The sequence below is a fragment of the Perissodus microlepis genome, chromosome 4 (assembly GCF_051167445.1).
Source record: "Perissodus microlepis isolate ML-2025 ecotype Zambia chromosome 4, ASM5116744v1, whole genome shotgun sequence".
Taxonomy (NCBI): domain Eukaryota; kingdom Metazoa; phylum Chordata; class Actinopteri; order Cichliformes; family Cichlidae; genus Perissodus; species Perissodus microlepis.
Genome location: NC_140464.1, coordinates 11,925,519 through 11,939,997, shown reverse-complemented (window position 1 = coordinate 11,939,997; position 14,479 = coordinate 11,925,519). Strand labels below are relative to the sequence as shown.

The window sequence follows — 14,479 nt, the reverse complement described above, 5'->3', positions numbered from 1 at the left end:
TTGTGTGTGTGTGTGTGGGGGGGGGGGGGGCACTACATGAGAGACATCTCCATTAGGAGGCAAGATAAAGATCACTATTTTACATGTTTATAGTGAAATAAATGTATATTAAAAAATACTTGTATGTGCATGAACATGTTAAGAAGCATATTTGATTGTTTGTTCTACTTTTTAAAATTTATTTATACAGTAAAACTGTTAATTTTCATTCATTGCCTCAAGGCAACACTGCGCAGTTAGCCCAGGTTTTTTCAGGCAATATAATGCATTTGCATATGTGTGTAGAGATGTGTTTGTGTGCATTTATATGATCATAGTCAATGTTTTTTACTTTACAATCTGCTCATAATTACAGGACATGGATGTAAATACCTTTTATGGAAGGAAACCAAGGGAATGTGCACTTTCTGTCCTCAGAAAGTGAGGACAGTGAGCTTTCAGGGAGTGACAGTGAAGTAGTGTGGATCCCTGAATGAGGTTTGAAGGACACTTAGGAGCTCAGGGGTCAGGGGTCAGTTGGTAAAGTACACATAGCAAGCAGGTCTGGCCAGGATCTGGTATCAAGTCGGCACTGCTGGTGTTTTGGTAGTGTTGTCAACCAGATGTGTGCCAGGTCTGGCAATGACGCCACCGTTTATGCGATGGCATGTCATATCTCAGGTGGTAGAGCAGGTTACAAACTGATCAGAAGGTTAGTGGTTCGATCCCTGGCTTGAGTCAGGGTTAGGGTAAGGTTCAGGCAGGGTCTTGTGATGGGTAGAGTCAGGGTAAGTCTCCAGGAAATGAATGTAAGTTAATGTAATGTCCCCAAAAGTGATGGAAACACAACGTGTGTGTGTGTGCGCGCGCGTGCATGGGGTTAGGGTCAAATGTTGGATGTATTTTGGTGTTTTATTGTTCTGTGAAATGTTTACATTGTTTATTTGTTGTTTATTTATTTGTTCATCCTTGTTGTACTAATACAACTTATTATAGAATTACTTGGCATTTTACTACCCTTATCGCACAGTGTTGCCTTGAAGCAACAAATCAATATCTGTCTGGGGGGGGGCAGGGTGTCAAATTTTATGATTGATATATTATTAGGGACCCTAAAGCTCCCCCAAAATAGGGAGAAATATTTTATTCCCCAAAAATTAAAAAGTCATGCAGTAGAGGGATAATATCACCCAGAGTACATAGCTGGCTAGAGACCAGGTTTCTAAGGTTTTGTCACAATTAAGAAGTAGAAAATTGGAGGTCAGGAATGCCTATAGTATAACGAACCAAGTTGTCTAATCTGGTTTCATAAATAAATACAGCAAGGTACTATTTGCATAGCAATGGAAAAGCATGCAGTGTTTTCTAAAGCTGTTACCTTGGGAAAATATGTATGAGGTAAAAGGTATTGGTCGCAGCACAGAGCCCTGTGGAACTCTATGTGAAGAAGAATCCCTGTTTACATGAACAAAGTGTGGTAATTGGTATTGAAGTACAGAGACAGATACACTGTCAGAAACTATAAGAATATTAGTGACCCACACTAGTGTTACTTTTGTGCTATGATGAACTCTTCAATTTTTAAAAGGTCTTGATGCATGCTCAATCATCCAGGTAAGTAAATCCCAAAAGGATGATTCTATTCATCTGGAAGTAGCATTTTCAGTAGAAGAACAGAATCAACTTTTTGGGATTTTTAATAAGTTTCTGTATTAGTCTTATTTGAATTTTTCAAAGAAACCATGTAATTATTCCCATTGTATTAAAGTGTCCTTGTCTCTTTTTTATTTATTGTGTAAAAATGAACATAATTCAGATTAGATATCTTCTATTCAGATAAAAATAGCAATTTCGTGGTTAAAACTGCAGTGTTGGTTTTATTTTGAAGAGCGCAAGCGGAAATACGTCTGTCTGCCTCGATAGTCGGAAATATAATCTGTACGAATAAAAACAACTGTGTCACTTTCAAGGACACCATAAACAGCCAGTTAATACATTCAAGCTGTTAAAGAAAATGTTTCTACAGGGCTTGTTTTGTTCGCCTGTAAAGAACACATCGAGGAACTAGACATACAAACGTCAGCGTCAGAAACACTAAATGCTTCCGGCAAGAACCTTCAAAATTAAAGTTTTATAATTGACAGCTGTCGTAAATGATTTTGGCCTCCAGGGGGAGGTGTAAGCTCACAGCTATCAGCGCTCATAAGCGAAATAGCAACAATATCAAACGTTTAAGTAGACAGCGGCATCCAAACGTTTCGTAAAAACTAAAGAAACGCTTCATAATATTCATACATTCACAGTACACATTTATATATAATTTAATGACAGTAATGATGTAACTTCGACTCAAAGATCCTGTAAAAATGTCAAAATAGCAGACCTCTAATAGACATATCCATGTGATTTTTTTTTTACTACATTTTAACCAAACATTGCTTTACACTCATGTCGTTCTTATTCTTCTTGATTAAACTTTAAAATCCGGACTATGAAGCAGTCGCTCTGGGGAAAGTTGGTGTTTACGAGAAACCTTGAATGCGTCACTGTTCCACCCCTGTTGGGCTGGCACTAAGCTAACTCTACAGCAGCATACCGACACACACACACAGATACACTGTACCCTTAAACCTTAATAGGCCAATTTAGCCTGTTCGTGACGCAGAAGTAAGAAATATTAAACACTGTCTGTATAGCTGTAACGTCATTTGCGAGTGCACCGTTAGCAGGCTAACGATAGTTGTCTGAAACTCGTGCTCCGGTAAGAATGACTCGCCTTCCATGTTTACTGCGATCTTGATTCAGCTAGCTAGATAGCTAATCAATCTTGAGAAAGAGTAACGGTGTAACTCACTAACATGGGGGATTGCCAGTCAAAGATTCAGCTGCATCTTTCATTATTTGTCTGATAACTGTCTGATAACTGATTAAGTGGCCACTGGAGTATTAACTGTTATTCGTTATTTGTGTTGCTACAAGTGGAAGATGTTTGACTGCGTCTTGGAGCTAGCAGCTAACGTTAGCGTTTTCTAATGTAATGAATGTTCAAGCTATAATGTGTAGACAGTGTTCAGAAGAAACTATTTATACAGCTTATACAGTACTGTGCAAAGGTCTCAAGCCAACCCTCGTTTCTTTATATTTTGTTTGGGAAATTGAGAAGGGGTGCAGTGATTTATTGAAACGTGCAAACACTCATTGAAATACAGTATGTAAGGCAAAACAGAATTTGTATAATTAGCTTGAATGTCTGTATTTTGTATGACTACGTTTATTCTTCAACACAGCCTAAACTTTCTTAGGCAAGTGTGGCTTTCATGTAATTTTCATTAAGTAGTCTGTGGGAATAGTTCTCCAGGCTCTTTGGATGTTGGCTGTCAAGATGATCCCTGCTTCAATAATCTTAAAGTTTGAGGTCTGGGGAGGCCAGGCCATGACTGATAGTGTTCCTCTGCTTTTGCTGTGTTTTTGGGATCACTGTCATGCTGAAATATGAAAGCAGTTAGACACTCCAGACTGTATTGCAATTTTCTGATTGTAATTTTCTGGATTCAGAATTCCATCCGCTTTGCCAAGATCAGCAGTTTGCAGCCCTAAACTCCCGTAGACATTCACTGTTGTACCTCTCTCTTGGCCGCCTCCATACTTATCGATGATGATTTGAATGAAAAATGTCAAATATGCCATTGAATTTCAGTCCAGACTTTTCTCTCTGTTTCCATTCATTAAGAATGGCTTCTTGACAGCCACTGTTCCACTGAGACTATTTCTGATGAGGCTTCATTGAGCAGTAGATGGCTCGATTGAAGCTTCAGCATGTCTTTAGGTCCCGTTTCAGGTATTTGCTGGATTTTTTATTTTTTCCTATTTTCTAAGGACATGACAAGTATTTGGCGTGTAGCTCCTTGAGAATCACCTTGTTTGTGCAAGGATACTATTTTATAACTGTCAGACTGTGTTATCTTCTTCATAGATGTATCTAAAGAAATGGGAACAAATTGTGTTTTTTTTGTGACAGGCTGCTGCAGTGTTTAACAAAGTGCCTCAAGACCGTTTTAAACAGATTCTTTGCTAAAGTTCTGTGCCTTTTTTATCCTTGAAATGATTCACAAGTTATTGTTAATTGGCTAAGAAATAAACAAACAAAATAGAACCTCCTGAAAATAGTCAGAACCAAGGACTTGACTGTAAATTACAGAAAAAAGAAACAGCCAATGTGCAAAGTTACAAGAAATTTTGGCTCCCTGGATACAAAAAATAAAGAAATAAGTTGTGACTCTAGACATTTGCATGCCACTGCGTATGTACAATCCATGGTACATGTATAAAGATGAAAGAGTTTTTTGTCTCTGGTTTTACAGCTGAAAACCTTCCACTGGAGGCTGCTGGACTTGACAGATCCAGCTATGTGAGCTGCTCTGATGTGTGGATTCCTAAATCCATACAGTGCGTGGTTGAGACGGCTCTCAAGCTGGTCTAGAGGACAACACTATTACTGTGACATACATATCCAGCAGACCTGCAGCCGATTTAGCTGAGCAGGTGTATGTTGATCAAGGTTGTAGCATAACTCCCCAGAGCTGCCTCCATCCTCCCTTCCTCTCCCTCTGCAACCCCTCATAGGACTACTATGCCACTGGGATTGGGAAGAAGGAAGAAGGCGTCCCCGCTGGTCGAGAACGAGGAAGCGGAGCCTATCCGCGCGGGTCTCAATGTGCCAGGTATGGAAGGCATCGATGGTGGGGTCGTCGGGCTGGGAGAAGGCGCCACCTCCGAAGGCCTGCCGCCGCCACCTAACAGCATGCGGCCTCGCCTCATCTTCCACACCCAGCTCGCTCACGGCAGCCCCACAGGCCGCATCGAGGGCTTCAGTAACGTGCGGGAGCTTTACGCCAAGATTGGCGAGGCTTTTGGGATACCACCGTCAGAGGTAAGCCTTCCTGCAGACATTAATGGATTTGAGGATTTATAGATTTGCTCCAGATATGCTCGTGGCAGAATTTACCTGATGTTTGTCTTCCTTCACAGGTTATGTTTTGCACTCTGAACACTCACAAGGTGGACATGGATAAACTATTGGGAGGTCAGATCGGGCTAGAGGACTTTATTTTTGCCCACATTAAAGGCCAGAGAAAGGAGATAGAGGTGTTCAAAGGGGAGGACGCGCTGGGGTTGACGATCACTGATAATGGAGCCGGCTACGCTTTCATCAAGGTGAGGAATGTTTAAGTGATGGAGAAAGTGTTTTTTTTATTGACTCAAGCACCCCCGGGTAAAGGCGTGACCCTGGAATGAAAGTGAATCAATTACTTGCTGTAGGGAGAAAGCGATGAGCTCAATAGTGAATTGGATTTTTTTAATTTATTTTTTGATGGTTTTTCAGAGGATCCGTGAGGGCAGCATCATCCACCAGATCCAGGTCATCAACGTGGGGGATATGATAGAGTCGATTAATGGCCACCGCCTTATTGGCTGTCGACACTACGAAGTGGCCAAGATGCTGAAGGAGCTTCCCAAAGGAAAGGAGTTCACCATCAAGCTGGTGGAGCCTCTCAAAGCCTTTGGTAGGTGCTGGAAGAAGATGCTTGAAAACCTAGTTTGAAGGGACCTGTTAGGGCTTTCCTTTTTTTCCTATCATTTATAGATATATCGTTTTATATGGTGGGAATTTGGATAAAAATGTTTTTAAAAAATTACATTAGCATATTTTCCCCCCAAAAAACAGTCTGGTTTCGGCCTGCTCTTAACACATTGAGGGTTTTTTTTGTACGCTTAGATCTGTAGGATGTCACTGAGGAAGAGACATCCTTTACGTATGAGGGGTAGCCAATCAGAAGAAAGCTGGCTTAAAGGGAGGGGGAGGGCAGGTCAAACAGCTAGTTCTAGACAAAGGATTGAAGTTTTTGGCTGTGGCAAGGCCTAATATGAGGTAAATAAAGGTTATTTTGAACAGTGACTTGACACTTCTAATGTAGAGCAACCCCACAGGGTGTTCAGGTTTGTTTTTGTGCCAGGATTCTAGGTCTGCGTCTTGGACCCACCTTTTCACTTGCTCTCTTACAAATATATATTTCATCGTGCTAATAACATCCTTATTAGTACATCAGATGTCCTAAACAGAAACCTAGAGTGGTAAACGAACTGCGTTTTCAGTTTTCCAGCTCAGGGAGTGATAAGTAGAGAGTAATAAAGAGGATGAAGACTGCTGCAGCAGAGGGAGAAATCTACAATTATTTCTGAAAAGGTTTAATTCTGTTTTGTAGACATGATTAGCCAGAGATCTGGTGGGTCTAGGTCGGCTTCAGGGGTTCAGTTGGGGACCGGCAGAGGAACCCTTCGTCTTCGCTCTAAAGGGCCTGCCACTGTGGAGGAGCTGGTGAGCATGCCTGCAAGACCTGTGAACTAATAACTGGTGGTTGTACTGTTTAAATAAAATGTCCCGTTGCTGTTCTTCTAGCCCTCTGCATTTGAGGAAAAGGCCATCGAGAAAGTGGATGACCTGCTTGAGAGTTATATGGGCATCAGAGACAGCGAGCTGGGTGAGTGTGAGTCCCCGATGGCTCTGTGAGTGTCTCACTTAGCGTGATGTGAGATAAAAAAGATCTTATGTTTTTTTCTTCCCCTCAGCGGCTACCATGGTGGAGCTGGGAAAAGACAAAAAGAACCCGGATGAGTTTGCAGAGGCTTTAGATGAAACCCTGGGAGACTTTGCCTTCCCCGATGAGTTTGTTTTCGATGTGTGGGGCGCCATCGGAGACGCTAAGGTCGGGCGGGTTTAACGACAGAACCGAAGCAGAACGACCTGCTTTGCGTGTGTGCTTGTTACACCCACAACATTGAGCACTACTAGAAAACCACAACACTACCGTCATGAGTTTGTTTTTATTCCACTGCGCACTCTTTCTATTTTTTTGAGTTTGTATTGTTTTTTTTGTTTGTTTTTGGGAGACTCATCCTTAAAAATGAGGATAATCCAGTAAACGGGAGAGGAAGGTGACTATGATGACTTCCAAAGTGCTTTTATTTGTCTTCCAGCTATTCCCAGAAAATACGAGCACGCCAACGAGCATTTCCTTCGACTGCGTCACATGAACCTGCATGTCATTGTTGTTGTTGCTGGCAGTGGACCAAACACAGGGCAGGTTTCTAAAATGGGAGAAATGGCAAAACAGTGGCTGACACAGAGGAGATTAATATGGATTTTTTTTTTTTTTTTGATTGTTGCACTGTGTTGCACGCGCTGTAAACCAACTACAGAAGTGAGCATGGATTGCACTGTACCTGGTGAGCGACTCTGTTATTGCACAAGCATGGGTCTCCCTGAAGTACAGTGTCGTCCTGAAACACTAAACGTTACTGTGATGGATCAGTTTTACAAGCATGTGCTGTTACATTTCTCTCCTCATAATGAATTCTGCTGGTTTTCCTTTTTATTTTCTTTCTTTTCTTTTTAAGTAAAGGTAAAAGAAGTGTTCTCGGAGAGAAGTCATAGTAAATTGTAGCTCCTGACTAAAAAGACCAGAGGTGTTTGTTTACTGTTAACACACTCCATGATGTAATGAAGTTAACCGTGCAGACTGTCTTTCACACATTTGACAGTGTTTGAGAAAATCAGTGTTCATTTACTTTCATTGAAGTATGTGCTAGGAGAAAGAGAAGAACGGCAGTCTCCAGCTTGTGGATTGTGTTGACTTGTTATTTTTTTATAGCCGGTGTGTTTTTTATATGAGGTGAGGTGATGTCTATTTTAAAACAAGGTTTGCATAACTGACGAATAATGAAAACTTGTGTTGCAGTTTATTATGGAGAGCAGTATTACAGAAGAAGAAAGAAGTGATGAGTTGGAGTAGTTGTTTAAAAAAAAAAAGGAAAAGAAAAGACAATAGATCTGCCTTCATTTCTTCTTATTTCTTACATTTTATATACTTTGTTAGAAGTCTGCGTTCCGGTGCGTGCGATTGAAAAATGAGAACACTTGAAGCAGAATGGGACCAAATGACTTTCATCTCCTGCAGTCGTTTGTGTTCACTGAAAGGAAAAAAAATACAGCGGCAATGTTGCACCAGCTACTTGGTTTAGGTAAACACACGTCTTAAAGAACTCTGGGTGTTTAGCCTTTTCTGTATATCCAAATGTATGAAGCTATTTTGTAGTTTTGTTTGATTCTTTCAGAGTTCATGGATACCTAAATGGGTTATGATGCTAGAATACTGTAAAACTAAGGAGAATACATTATTTTGATGGCTTTGTATTACACCGGTGTCAGTGTCCAAATATAATGCAATAACATCCACACAACAGCCGTCCTTCTGTTTCTTCTTTCATCAACTTAGCACCACAAACTGCCCCGTGGCGTCTGGTCTGAAAAATCTTGATTTGGATGAGTTTATTCAACACTTTGAGCCACTATTGTGAAACAAAGAGACAAAACTGCAACAAACCCGTAGCGTTTTCCAAGATTCTGAGAAACTGTGCCCGAGAGCACTTTCTGTGTTTGTGTTTCTTCTCACTCCTGTGTCTTCCTGAAATATAAATGACATTTAACTAGACAGTGAATTAGGTGTCAGCAGGTAATAAGATCTCTCTGGGTCAACATGATAGCGCTGGTCAAGCTCAGCGAGGTCACTTACAGGCCTCAATGGTGAGAAACTGAAGAGCCGCCGATGTTCTTGCCACTTTATAAAGGGGCTTTTTCAGCATTTCTTTAATAGGATTTTCAGATGAGTTACTGCAGTTCAAACATTGCAGACAGGCCAAGTCTCGCTAAAAAGTGCAAAGAAAGTCTATGAGACCAAACGTCAAATATAATTGCAATTAACAATAAATATTTTGTTAAACATGACACTAAATTTGAAGCATGAAGATGAGACAATGATAGTACAAGGAAAAAAACATTGTATTTAATGAAATGAGTAACAATAAGGGTGTGTGTGTGCGTGTGTGCGCGCGCGTGCGCTGCACATGCAAGGATGTGCTCTGTAACTATGAATGTCAGACATGGAGATGTATGAGGCTCTATTCAGTCTAGAAAATGATATTACTGAGAGGAGATATAGATATAGATGGAGAGATGTCATAAATAACTAAATAAGAATGACTAATAATAACAAAGATAATGATAATAGGGACAGTAATAGTAAATACAGGTAAACACATAAATAAAAGGAACAGAGAAATAGGGTTATGCATAATAATTGAGTAAAAACTATATCTGTAATTGGCTTGGATTTGGCCTTCCTCACCACATCACCTGCTCCAGAGGGTCCCAAGAATGACAATAATAGCAAAATTACTTGTTTTGCTATTATTATACTTCAAGCTTATTTTTATTTGAGGTTTGCGAGTACACAATGTCTTTGTTCTAGTTTGAACAACAGACCTTTTACCAGGTAAGTGTTACCTTACCTGGTAAAAGCTTAAAGTTTAACTTTGGTTCACTATTACGACCTTTTTTCTACATAGAAGAATTTTCAATAGGCTGGACTGTGTCCAGTTTCCTAAGCTTCCCTGAGGCTAACAAATGAGGGGTGGTGACATGTCCTGTATTTACCACAAGCGAGGTAAACAAGTTCTTCAAGTCCCTGTTGCTCTATAACCTTGGTTGCTCATAAACTGTGTCCAGACTGCTCTCTGGACTCCCTGCAGGGTACTTCTTCCTTACAGACAGCAGCTCCCCCTCCCACACACCCTACATCGAGAACCATGGCGTTGCGCCCACGCGCTTCCTCCCAGCCTTTAAAGCTTACCTTCTTTCAGAGTTCTAAGCTAAATTCGTCCCTGCGACCTCGAGCTGTTTCGTCACAGTCAGGCTCCATGCTGGAAGATGAGCTCTCCTGTCCTATATGCTGTGAAATCTTCAAGGACCCGGTAGTGCTCAAGTGCAGCCACAGTTTCTGTCGGGCCTGTCTTCAGCAGTTCTGGAACAAGAAGAAGGCCAGGCGTGAATGTCCTGTCTGCAGGAGGAAGTGCTCGCTGACTGAGCCCACAGTCAGCTTGGCTCTGAAGAATGTGGCCGAAACCTTCCTGAAGGAGCACGGGTGCAGGGGAGCCACAGCGGGAACTGGGGCTGGTGATACTGGGAAACAAGCAGTGACAGTGGATTTTAAGTGCAGTACACATGAGGAAGTTCTCAAACTCTTCTGTCTGGATGACTTTGAAGTCCTGTGCTGTGTGTGTCACACCTCCAAGAAGCACCTCGGACATCGAGTGTGTCCCATAGAAGAAGGTGCTCAGGATCTTAAGGTATTGTACTTTTGTTCCCTTTCCTGTTACCCACATCCAGCTTTAGCAGATGTCTACTCCGCACAGATCCTTGTTATGCTGGAAGGAGTTAAAAGAGAGTTCTTCCTTCCTGCTATCACCAAGCGCTTGCTTATAGAGGTTCACATAATAATTGGAGCTCTCTCTCGTATAGTGTGCGGTTTTCACCTTATGAAATAAGCACCTGCTATTCTTAATTGGAGCTACATAAATACAGTTGAACTATTTGCCATTTAAGCAAACTACCTTTGACCTTTTAGTCCTCCTTTGAAAATGTCACTTTACTGCTTTCAAATTGAAGAAGGTGATACTTTTGCAAACTGAGAAAACTGTTAACATTGTTCAATGTACAATAAGATAAATATGACTCTTTATCCTCACTCTTCAGGCAGAGCTGAAAAATGAGCTGATTCCTCTGAAGAAAAACCTGCGTTGCCTCTATGAAGCCAAGCAGGAGTGTGATGACACAACTGTGCACATCAAGGTATCAATAAACACTCAGATACCACGAAACACTAGAGGACCTGCATGGAAGTTGACGTAACAGTGACTGAAGTTGAGCAGTGCAATGTTAAGTCTGTAAATATGTCAGCTAATGTCTCAGAGCAGGTGAAATATACTTCTCAAAAAAGTTAATGTCTAACATCAAATCAGTTAAACTTCCAGGATACTGATCTGGTCAGTTAAGTAGCAGAGAGGGTTGATGGTCAGTTTCAGTCGCCTTGGTGTTAATTAGATTAACAACAGGTACTCTAGATGGGCAACAGTGAGGCAACCATCCAAAAACATGGTTTTAAAAGTGGAGGCCACTGACATTTGTTCCATTCTTTTCTGGTTTTCAATAGTTTTGCATTTGTCTAGGGTCAGTGTCACTACTTGTAGCTTGAGGCAATACCCGGATTGTACAGATTGCATAGGTAGTCCGGATCCTCCAGGATGGTACATCAACATGTGCCATTTTCAGGTTTGCTGTCTCTCCCGGCGCAGTCTCAGTAGCGTGGAGGAGATTCCAGGAGAGAGGACGTTATTCTAGGAGAGGTGGACAGAGCCGTAGAAAGTCCTTAACCTGTCAGCAGGCTCGTTTGAGCAAAGAGGAACAGGATGAGCACTGCCAGAGTCCTACAAAATAACCTCCAGCAGCCCACTAGTGTGAATGTCATGATGAAACAAACATGTTTAGGGAGTGGCACCATTGGCTAGGCAGTGGCACCACGGAGGAACTGATACCACTGACTGACCCTCACTCTCGCCTAACATAAATCCAACAGAACACTTCTGGGACATTATGTTTTGGTATAAGCTTGTGGGTTGCACCTCAAGTCCCTTTTGACGAAGTATGGATAAAGAAAGAAAATTAGACTAGAAATGAATTTTTACATTGATCCATATTCCCATGTGTAGAACCAGACTCAGGCCACAGAAAAGCAGATAAAAGAGGAGTTTGAGGAGCTGCGGGAGTTTCTCCGGAGGGAGGAGGAGGAACGGCTGGCCACTCTGCAGAAAGACGATAAGGAGAAGAAAGAGCTAGTGAAGAAGAAGTCTGACAGCATCGCCAGAGATATCCTCACCTTCTCTCATGCTGTCATTGCCATTGAGAACGAGATTGCATCCAATGATGTTAATTTCCTTCAGGTGAGCAGATTTTAACGGTTTTCCGCATCACATCCATGCCATGGAACACACTGCTTATAACTCTTTCTTTCCTTATTTCAGAATTATACAAACACAAAGAAAAGGTAGGAGGTTTAAAAAAGTATTTGGCAGTGTCATGCCAGCTTCAACACTAGTGATTCAGCACTACTTTCTTTTTGTGTTTCTTTTACCTCTCACAGAGCACAGATCCCACCCAAGAATCCAGAAAAAGTCTCAGGTGCTCTTATAAATGTGGCCAAGCATGTCAGTTCCCTCAAGTACCACGTGTGGGAGAAAATGGTGGATCTGGTTCAGTACAGTAAGAACTCACGTGACTCTGTGACACATTCTTGTATACATCACCAAGGAAGATTTTTTTTTTTTTTAGAGATCTTTGCATTTAAACAATTCAACATATCTTGAATTTCTTTCTTCTTCTTAATCACCGACTATGTGTAATCTTTTAGCACCCATCACCTTGGATCCTAACACTGCCTACTCCTGGTTATCCCTCACCTCGGATTTGACCAGTGTGGCCAACAGCGGATCCCTGCAGCAACTCCCGGACAATCCTGAACGGTTTGGTCATTTTGTGTTTGTTCTGGGCTCAGAGGGTTTTACATCAGGCCGTCACGCCTGGGAGGTAGAGGTGGGCGACAAAGTGGAGTGGATGCTCGGGGTGGTCAAAGAGTCCATTGACAGGAAGGGCCGCATCTCGGGCTGTCCCGAGGGCGGCCTTTGGATGATCTCATACTTTGAGGGGGAGTACTCAGCCATGACGAGGCCCAGCACCCCGCTGCATCTGGAGGGGGAGCTAACTCGAGTAAGGGTGCAGCTGGACTACGACTCTGGAGAGGTCATCTTCTCCAACCCTGTCAATATGACACCTATCTACACTTTCAATGACTTCTTCACTCAGAAGTTGTACCCCTTCTTCTGCCCTGGTGCTAACATCAACGGAAACAACCCCAAACCTCTTAAAATCTGCCCCGCCAAGGTGGCTGTGTGGAACAGCGTGACGTGGTGATTAGTGAGGACCTTAGAAAGGACATCAGTAGAATTGAAATTCATTATATGACCCAAGTGTGAATCAGATGATTAAGCAAATTATGTCAGTGCATGATTGTTGGTAAAATGAGCACGACACAAGCTGAGTGATGACAGCAGTAATTGGTTTATTTCACTTGGGTTCATTTAGTGATTGACTGCAGGTTACGAAGCCAAAAGAGGCTCTTTAGAGTGAACAAGGGGACGCAGTTGCAATAATTATGCAGCAAGGCTCCATTATACTTCTCAGCCAGGCAGGCTGTCACACTAAGCATCTCCTGCCTACTGTCATGAACATCAATATCCCCCTAGTGGTTCCTCACACTGGAACACAATTATTTTCACTTCTAGTTCAGAAAAACACAAACAACCTCATGCGAGTGTCACAGATGATTTGAGTTCTGCTTTTTCCCGCCCGGTTCAAATGTGACACAGATCTGTCATTCACTGCCGGTATAATCATTAGAACACACACTTTCACTCATCTGACCTGGACTTTTTTCATACGTGATCATTCTGAATTTAATGGCTTTGCAACAACTGTTTTATTAAATATTATACAGTTTTAGTTTATCTGACTAAGTGTGTCTTTAAGTTTTGTACAGTGACTCCTGCAACAGCTTGTTTTCCATGCAATGATGACGCATACGCGCAACCATTGTTTGTATAAATGCTGAACATAATTGCTTGGTAATTGTCCTTAATTAATAAAATGATCATATTCTGAGACCACTCTTGTCCCTCTGCATTATTTTATTGTGTCCTTTATACAAGATGTAACTGGAAACTTGATCTCCTCTTCTGCACACATGGAACTGCCAGGTTGCGACACTGAAAAGGCTGTTTTGTCCTCTCCTGTCGGAGAGGAGAAGGGTGGTACAAAAATGTCAGTGCAGAGATTACATGTTAGTAAGATCAAGCTTTTGGATGGCAGATCTCTTACCTTTATGTTGCAAAAAGAAATGGTAGGGATGATGATGCATGCGATTTTAGAGCTTCTTCTAAAGGGAAAATGCAATCTAATGAGGACCAGAAGGGGCAAGAGTTAAAGTCTGCTTTTTCTAATTTAAAAAATACAAGACAGCTTTAGATATAGTATTTTATCCTCCTCAGTCCTTATTTTGATGCTCAACATTATTGTGGACTTTAGTCTGCATGTTCTCTAGCCTGCCACCCTGCAGGGGGCCTTTGGTCAGAACCCCTGCTTTGTTAATCAGCAGGTTGAGACCCACTGTATTCACCAGGGAGACCTCCTGCTGGGTGTACTGTTTTATGCAACAAAGGTCAGTGGCGTCTGACAGAGAAAGAAAGAAAGTGGAGCATCAGGGGCGGTCAATAGTGAACAGTCAGATAAATATCAGAACAGTGGGCTAGTGGTGGAGGCGGGGCCTGTTTGTTCCCTGGTATGTACAGACTATAACAGGAGAACATCCAATGATCAGGCATAACATGACCACTAAAAGGTAGCGTGAATAACACTCAGTATTTGTTCATCATGGCGGGATTTATTAGGGGGCAAATGAACTTTGTTCTCAAAATTGATGTGTCACAAGCAGGGAAA

The 14,479-nt window shown here is 41.8% G+C and overlaps 2 protein-coding genes across 3 annotated transcripts; both read left to right on the top strand.

Moving 5' to 3' along the window:
* The first annotated feature begins 2,526 nt into the window (after nucleotides 1–2,526).
* Nucleotides 2,527–8,277, top strand: gipc1 (GIPC PDZ domain containing family, member 1). 2 transcript variants are annotated; one of them, XM_084925734.1, is made up of 7 exons: nucleotides 2,527–2,740; nucleotides 4,603–4,909; nucleotides 5,008–5,193; nucleotides 5,363–5,543; nucleotides 6,243–6,355; nucleotides 6,437–6,518; nucleotides 6,607–8,277. In XM_084925734.1, the coding sequence occupies exons 2-7, from the start codon at nucleotides 4,610–4,612 to the stop codon at nucleotides 6,756–6,758; spliced, it is 1,014 nt and encodes a 337-aa protein (XP_084781860.1). In that variant the 5' UTR covers nucleotides 2,527–2,740; nucleotides 4,603–4,609; the 3' UTR covers nucleotides 6,759–8,277. The 2 variants fall into 2 exon arrangements, with proteins under 2 accessions (XP_084781860.1, XP_084781859.1); XM_084925733.1 differs by having other exon boundaries at nucleotides 4,341–4,909.
* Nucleotides 8,278–8,382: 105 nt separating this feature from the next.
* LOC146388428 (E3 ubiquitin-protein ligase TRIM39-like) lies at nucleotides 8,383–13,789 on the top strand. The gene is made up of 6 exons (XM_084925731.1): nucleotides 8,383–10,221; nucleotides 10,628–10,723; nucleotides 11,641–11,871; nucleotides 11,953–11,975; nucleotides 12,072–12,190; nucleotides 12,339–13,789. Exons 1-6 carry the CDS (start codon nucleotides 9,682–9,684, stop codon nucleotides 12,896–12,898), a joined length of 1,569 nt encoding a protein of 522 aa, XP_084781857.1. The 5' UTR covers nucleotides 8,383–9,681; the 3' UTR covers nucleotides 12,899–13,789.
* Nucleotides 13,790–14,479: the final 690 nt, after the last annotated feature.

Bases quoted from the DNA above. Each gene is read 5' to 3' on its own strand.
- gipc1 (XM_084925734.1), top strand. From the start codon at position 4,610: ATGCCACTGGGATTGGGAAGAAGGAAGAAGGCGTCCCCGCTGGTCGAG. The intron at 5,194-5,362 runs GTGAGGAATGTT...ATGGTTTTTCAG, and splicing joins CCGGCTACGCTTTCATCAAG to AGGATCCGTGAGGGCAGCAT. The intron at 6,519-6,606 runs GTGAGTGTGAGT...TCTTCCCCTCAG, and splicing joins CATCAGAGACAGCGAGCTGG to CGGCTACCATGGTGGAGCTG.
- LOC146388428 (XM_084925731.1), top strand. From the start codon at position 9,682: ATGGCGTTGCGCCCACGCGCTTCCTCCCAGCCTTTAAAGCTTACCTTC. The intron at 10,724-11,640 runs GTATCAATAAAC...TCCCATGTGTAG, and splicing joins ACACAACTGTGCACATCAAG to AACCAGACTCAGGCCACAGA. The intron at 11,976-12,071 runs GTAGGAGGTTTA...TACCTCTCACAG, and splicing joins TATACAAACACAAAGAAAAG to AGCACAGATCCCACCCAAGA.